Genomic DNA, 8,056 nt, shown 5'->3' with positions numbered 1-8,056 from the left:
CTCATCGTGATTATTAGTGTTAGGAAACTTTAGGTGTTATTAATATGTTATGAAATATTGCTTAGATATTATCACACGACTGAATGCTTCTATATATAGATAATTGTATTTTATAATGTTTGATTTTTTTACAATGTTAAAATTATGTATGAATATTGTATGTTTAAATTATTTACTTTAATGACTACATATATATTATATAAATTTTCTGCAATGATGAACATGAACTTCCATGTCTAGGTCTGCATAAATGTTTCAGGAAAATAGTTGTATCATTAAATCTAACAAACACATTACGTACAAATTTATCTGTATGTAATTACCTATGGATGAATCTGTATGTAATTATCTACGGATTTATCTGTATGTAATCATCTACGAATAAATTTGTAGGTAAGTTAGCTACCACATATATACCTACGGATTTTGTTCGTAGGAAATTCGTGGGTAAAACTGCATTACCTATGGATTTTGTAAGTTATTTATGGATTTTTCCTGTAGGTAATATGATTTTTTTTGTAGTGGGCCTAAGGTAATGTTCACATGGATTAAGGAAGATGTGAAGACCTAGACTAAGACTCTTTGTTTGTAAATATTAGAATATGTTTATTTTTTGGCCTTGTATTATGAGTCAAGTAGTATAAGGGTTTTCTTTGGACCTTGATGGGCTTTGGGTTTGGTAGGTAATTTTGGACCTAAAAGGAGATGGACTTTGATTTGGGCTTGGAAGTGAGATGCATAAAATTAGGGTTTCCTTCCCTAATAAGCGCAAGCTTGAAGAGCAAGCTAGGTTAAAGCTCTCCTTTTGTGTGCCTCATGGGAGGTGTGACTTGCTTAGGTGGCAAGTCACACTTGTTGCATGCTTTCTTTTGGATCCAAAATTTAACTTTTTAGACTCAAATTTTCCCTCTCTTTTGGAGACCACTTGTTCTCCTTTGCTCCTATAAATAGAAGAGCTTACCTCTTGTAAAAATCACTCATATTAGTTGAGAAACGTTTTTGATATGATTACACACTCCTCTTCTTTTGTGAATAAACATATGATGTGTTTAGATGAGGCAATTCGAGAGAGTAATTCATTTATTTGAAGAATTTAACATTATTTCAAGAAAAATGACATGTTTGGATGAGAAAATTAAAAGGAAAATGAAATTGAGAAAGTTTAAGAAGGTATTTCAAATAACTAAAATAGTAGAATTTGAAATTCACTCAAAAAGGAAGGAAATTGAAATTTCCCAAGTTGTGGAATTATTAATTGGTTAGGACCAAAAGTCTACATGTCCAAAAAGTTGAGTTGAGTCAGACATAAGATCGAGACGAGTTAGTTCGGGTCGAAGGTCAAGTTGGACAGGATCGGGACAAAGGTCGAGACGGGTGGGACTAAAGATCAAGCTGGGTTGGCCCGAGACGGGCCGAAGGTCGAACTGGGTCGGCCTAGGTTGAAGGTCGAATTGGGTCGAAGGTCGAGCCAGATTGGGCCGGGTCGAATGTTGATCTAAGTTGAAGGTCAAGCTAGGTCGGGCTTGATCAAAGGTCACGCAGATTTGCCCTTGGTCAAAGGTCAAGTCGAGCCTAACCGGGGCAAAGGTTGAGTTTGGCCGCCCTTGACCGATGGTCAACCAAGCCGAAGGTCTAGTCAGGTCAGGTTGAAGGTTGAGAAAGACTGAAGGTCGACTTGAACCAAAAGTCAAGACGAGTCATACCGAATTGAAGGTCGAACTAAGTTAGTTAGACTCAAAGATATAGTTGAGTTCGCTGTAAAATAGAGATTAAATTGCTTTATCCAAACAAGAAAATTAAAATTTAAAATATTTCAATTACTTCACCCAAACTAATTATTTAAGAAATGAAAAAAAATTAATTTCGAATAATTCAATTATTAAATATTTTAATTTTTTGAAATTGTTGAAATTCATCATCCAAAAAAGGGTTAAGCTAGAACTCGCCTTTAAGTTTCCTTTAGCTATCCTTCCTTAATGGTTTGTTCGCTTGTGCAGATTTAAAACGCAGATAGATTTAAGAGCAAAGATTTGAGAGATGAAGGTTGTTTGTTTGTAAGGACGTGTAAGCGAGGAAGAGAGATGATATGCAGGATCACGATCTCACCAAAATAAAGAGATTTGTAGAGAAGAATTTATATTTTACCATAATGTCCTATCCAACACCATGTTCTCGGTTATCTTTACATATATTCATCTCATGTTATTAAATAATAGTAATAATATAATATAATAATAATGTTAAATAATAAAAAATAATAATAATATTTAATAATAGTAAAATAATAATATTAAGTAAAAATAATATGTTAATTTTAACTATGAGAGTAAAATAGTAATTTTATATTTTAATCTATTAAAATATTTTTTATTTATCATATCATTCACAAATTTTCATAAACTTCACTCTCAAATTCACTCATTTTACCTTCAAATCTCTTAAAAGAAACAACTAAAATTCATTCACTCAAATTCATCCCAATCTATTCAAATACATCCATTTACTTCCCTCAAGTTCATTTTCTCAAACGAATACACCCTAAAAGTTGATGTAACCTCTCTTGAGACATCTTACCACCGTCATTTCACCATCACCTTCTCCTTCTACATTTCTTCTCCACCTTCACTCTTCCATTTGACTAATGATAGATAATGACGAAGCAACATTTTCCGAAACCTTCGGAGAACAACTAACTGATGAGGGTTGGATGGGGTGGTATAAGTAGAGACAAGTTGTTTCAGAGAGAGAAGAAGCGCGTGGAGAGACAGGAGAATTAAGAAGCTATAACCATTTGAACATAGAGAATAGTTAATTATATTCAAAAATGAAAAGGAGTAAGAAAATTAAATTAAATTTCATTCAAAAGATGAATTATTACATAAGTTAAAGTTATAAAATGGGTAAGAAAATTAAATTATAATTAACTAAGGATATTAATTAGCACCATATAAAATATTACAAAAGCATATAAAATATTATCCTGGCTCGATGCTGAGTCATATAAAAATATTTTACTTTTTAATTTATTTTATATATTCATTTGAAATACATCCATTTAACTTATTTTATATAATTAAAATATTCATCTATTTCACCAAATATTATTATAAAAATTATTTTTAAAAATTAAAATATAAATTTATATAATTTAATAAATAAATATATAAATTTTTTAAATTTTTTAAATATTATTGAAAATATTCTAATTTAAAAGAAATCGATTATCAACCATCGTAATTATAAATAATATATAATTATAATAAAAAATATAAAAAAAAAAACAATTGAAAGCTTTTGTTATTACAAATTGATCTACTTGATTTAAACTCGTTTAATAAGCATGTTAGATCCATCAGATTTAGTTTAATTCACATTTAAACAAATTATATTTTTTTCAACTCAACCCACGAACCAAATTAAGTTGCATAACTCATCTTGACATCATTAGTATTCTATAACACTCGCAATGAAACACATAAGGTTCTGGTACGTTCCCGATTGACTGAAAAATCACGGAAGAATATGTGGCGAAGCATTTTAGTGAAAATACCAACAATTTAATAGTGATAGGGATCTTAAAGGACAATAACTTACCCGCACCTAATTTTCTCAGGTATTTTAATGTGTTTTTGAGTTTTGGTTGGATTCATAATGTACTATATATATATATATATATATATATATAAGACAATAAGGTAAATGGTAGGTTTGGGAACTTTAACATTTTAGACAAATTAATACAAAATTATTTCCTTTTCTAAATAAATACTTTTTTTAATTTTTACAAAACAGTTAAGCTTTTAATTTCTATTTTATAAAATTTTTCTATAAATTTTAAAGCCTAAAAAATACCAAAATTAAAATTTATTTTTATTATTTATTTTCATTAAATAAATAAATAAATAAAACACTATATTTAAAACTTAATGTACAAATACATATATTTCAAGAAAACAGATAAAGTATCATATATAATGTTAACATCAGCAGGTGCGTCATCCCTCTTTAGACTTAAAATAACCCGATTCGCGATTGAGTCCAGATTCATTAGATCTTTGCAACTATTATATGATATTTAGTGTTATTTTTCGTATTATTTTATGGGCGAAAAAAATTGTTTACTAAGTTAAGACTCCATATTGAATATAAAGAAGTTCCCGCGCAGGGACAACATGAACATAACCAAATCTGCAAAGTCAAGATACTACCTTACCTAACAATCAACTATATTATTATTGTCCTTGTCGCGTTTTGCACATGTCTATGGTTTATTTATGTGTAACTACCAACCCATGTGCCCTTCTGAGCAACGCTTCTGTTCTTTTAAAACCTCACTTTGAGACTCAGTGAACACAGCACACTTCAACACTCATCTCAGAGCAGAAGCACATAGTCCAGAATGACCACCGGCACCGGCCAACTTGTCTGTGTTACCGGCGCTGCCGGTTACATCGCTTCCTGGCTCGTCAAGTTTCTCCTCGAACGCGGTTACACTGTTAATGCCACCGTTCGCGACCCAAGTACGTGTCTTTTCTATTCTTCTGTAGTTTTTTGTTTCGTGGGTGGTTTATTTGGAAGATTAAAGGTGATAATGTGTGATGTGCAGATAATCCCAAAAAGGTAGATCATTTGGTTAACCTTGATGGTGCGAAGGAGAGATTGCATCTCTTCAAGGCCGATCTTCTAGAAGAAGGTTCCTTTGACTCTGCCGTTCAAGGTTGTCAGGCTGTGTTTCACACTGCTTCTCCCTTTTTTATCGGCGCCAAGGACCCGCAGGTTTGTCTCCTTCTGCACTGGGATTTCTTCATTTGTTTTATCTGTGGATTAATTACATATAAAAATATTATGTATTTCAGGCTGAGTTGTTGGATCCAGCTGTGAAGGGGACTCTGAATGTTCTGAAATCGTGTGCGAAGTCGGCCACGCTGAAACGTGTGGTCCTAACTTCTTCTGTTGCCGCAGTTGCGAACAACGACAGGCCTAAAGGCCCTGATGTGGTGGTTGACGAGACTTGGTTTTCCGACCCAGAGTTCTGTAAGAGAAATGGGGTATGTGCCGTTTCCTCTTATAACCTTTCGTTAGATGCTGTGCATGTGCATGGACTTTGATAAAGTTCACGTATGTTACAACGTTGTTGACATTTGTTCCTGTTTGGAATTTATGTTTTAGGGATGGTATGATCTTTCAAAGACACTGGCCGAAGAGACTGCGTGGAAATTTGCAAAAGAGAACAACATTGACTTGGTCACCATAAACCCAGCATTGGTTAGTGGACCTCTCTTGCAACCAGAGCTTAACACCAGTGCTGCTGCAGTTTTAAACTTTGTTAATGGTAATTACTATATTTCTATTGCTTGCTTTGTCTGCATCGATCTTCATTACACCATGCAAGTTTTTTGAAGTGAAACTTCTTAGATGATTGAAGAAACTGTTGCATTGCATGGCCTTGATACAGGTTCGCCAACGTTTAAAAACATAACTTTGGGATGGATCGACGTGAGAGATGTTGCAAATGCTCATATTCTAGCGTATGAGAATGCTTCAGCCAATGGAAGATATATTCTAGTTGAGAGAGTGATTCACCACTCACAAGCTGTGCAGATTTTACGTGATTCATACCCAACTTTGCCACTTCCAGACAAGTGAGTATCCTTATTTTCATAGTTTCAAGATTCCATAACATTCATATTTTTCTAATACCGTTTCACTCTTTCAACAATATTATACCAGGTGTGCGGAAGATAAGCCATATCCTCCAGTGTTTCAGGTTTCGAAGGAAAGAGCAAAGAGCTTGGGGCTTGAGTTTACTCCTTTGGAAGTGAGCCTGAAGGATACTGTGGAAAGCTTGAGGGAAAAGGGATTTGCCAAATTTTAAGGTGTTACCCTTAAACAAACGTGAACGTGGGAACCTTCTTTAGTTGTTTTCTCATGCTCTTGCTTTTGAATAAGTTTATTGTAAAATAATTGACTTATATCAGAACTGTTAAGTACTGAAATAAGTCATTCTTGGTGTCGTTTGTACGAGTGGCAATCGAGTTTCAAACATGCATGTCCAGAGTTTGCATTAGAGATTGTATCCTTCTTATATAATATAATAACTAGAAAATGTCTGTTGCATGTTTATATCATGGACACGGTATTTTGACACTATTTTTTTTAATTACCATTTAAAATTATCCTTCATTATTATTATTATTTTTTAAATATAAAAATTAACTTTTGTTAAAACTATTTAATGTTTATATAAGTTATTAAATGATCATTAAATCAAATGGTTTAAATAACTTTTTTTTTTCCTTATATCATTTGTGGCTCAAACGGAAAATTCATGTGAAAGTTTAATATTGATCGGCGGTTGAAATAACATAGTGTTTTGTAAATTTGGAATCTTCGGGTACGAATCCAGATCCGAATCTGTCGTTGATAATAAGAAAATTGAATAACGTACATAATAAAAGAATAGATTCATGGATTTATTATGTTAAAGTTTCGAGATTCGAAGTGATGTTTATAATTCATTGATAGCATTTTAGAAAGGACTCAAGATATCTAATAATGCTTATTACTCAAGCATTTTAAATAATACTAAAAACAAAATGTGCTTGTTATTTACACTTTTCTTTTTTCTTTATACTCTGAGAAAATATTGAAGTAAATTTGTATGCTTTTATTTTATCTTTTATGGTAACTTCAGATGTGTGACATCTATTTAGTATTGGTTCGAGATCAACTGAAAATTATATCGGTCAAAATTTGGTTTTCATATAGTTTAAAAATAATCTATTATTTCAAATAATAATGAATTGTGTTAAACAATTTTAAAAACCTCACTTTTGTAAATAATTGATTATGTTTAATAATAATCAATAGTATTAATTTTATGAAGAACATAATAATTAATTATATTCATACATAATAAATTATATTCATTACGATCGTTTCATACTTTTCGAAAAAGAAATTCTTATTCATTTTTAAAAGAGATATTCCAGTGACATACATTATATATATCTTGTTTAAAAAAGAAGTGCTTAAGATTTATCAACCGGTCGTAGTGTTTCCAAAGTGAAAACACAAAAATAATTTTAATCATTCATTCAACCAATCATTTTTAAGTTTTAGTGGAGTTCTAAACAAAACATACATACAATTTGGAAATTTCTAACAATTTGGAAATTTCTATTTGCTTTAACTGATATTTTTCTTTCAAAATTAGGTCATTTTGAAACAAAATTATATTCTTCATTTCACGTATCGAGAACTGAGTTTCATTAACAAATTTAGCCAGAAGGTAAAACAAAATCAAGTTAGTGTTAAATATGTTTTTGGTCTATTAACTTTTAATGAAAATTGTAATTCGTTCCTCTTCGAAACTTGGATCCAATTTAGTCCTTCAACTTTAGAAATGTGTAGATTTAGTTCTTTTAATTAAATTTTGTTGAGTTTATTTAACATTTTAAACACATTTTTTAGCTAATATTAAGCTATCATGGAAGAGGAATTGTGTGAAATGGTGTAAACAACTCAAATGATATCATGAAACATGTTCCAAAAGTCAAATGAACTTAACAATTGGATTTAAAGGACTAAATTCACGCATTTCTGAAGTTGAAAAACTAAATTGGATGAAAGTTTCGAAGAGGAACTAATTTCAATTTTCATTGAAAGTTAAGAGACCAAAAACATATTTAACAAATCAATTTAATATTATGGATTGAATTTTTTTTTCCATTTATATACTATTATTTGATGTAGAAATCGAGAAAAATCTAAATGCATATTACATGATAAACTTAAAATCTTAATTAGGATGAATTATGATGCTTTTAATATTACGATGATGAGTTTAAATATAACTTCATCTTACAAAACAAACACTCAAGATTTCCTTCACTTAACTTTTGTTATTTAATTTTATTAGTCAATATGAGATCTACATGCGCTTGTGATCTTTCTGTAATAAGTCTTGCCTCCTTCTTAAAAAAAAAACATCATTATTGCAAGTCATATATAAACTATAAACTACAAAAAAGAGAAAAAAGACATTATTATTTGA

The 8,056-nt window shown here is 30.9% G+C and overlaps 1 protein-coding gene across 1 annotated transcript; it reads left to right on the top strand.

Annotated features, from left to right (window-relative positions):
* The first annotated feature begins 4,272 nt into the window (after nucleotides 1-4,272).
* Nucleotides 4,273-6,128, top strand: LOC114185503 (cinnamoyl-CoA reductase 1-like). The gene is made up of 6 exons (XM_028073259.1): nucleotides 4,273-4,520; nucleotides 4,607-4,776; nucleotides 4,857-5,048; nucleotides 5,170-5,332; nucleotides 5,456-5,642; nucleotides 5,731-6,128. Exons 1-6 carry the CDS (start codon nucleotides 4,400-4,402, stop codon nucleotides 5,873-5,875), a joined length of 978 nt encoding a protein of 325 aa, XP_027929060.1. The 5' UTR covers nucleotides 4,273-4,399; the 3' UTR covers nucleotides 5,876-6,128.
* The last annotated feature ends 1,928 nt before the right edge of the window (nucleotides 6,129-8,056 follow it).

The sequence above is a fragment of the Vigna unguiculata genome, chromosome 1 (genome assembly GCF_004118075.2).
Source record: "Vigna unguiculata cultivar IT97K-499-35 chromosome 1, ASM411807v1, whole genome shotgun sequence".
Taxonomy (NCBI): domain Eukaryota; kingdom Viridiplantae; phylum Streptophyta; class Magnoliopsida; order Fabales; family Fabaceae; genus Vigna; species Vigna unguiculata.
The sequence above is the reverse complement of the archived record's forward strand: the minus strand, read 5'-3'. Positions and strand labels throughout refer to the sequence as shown.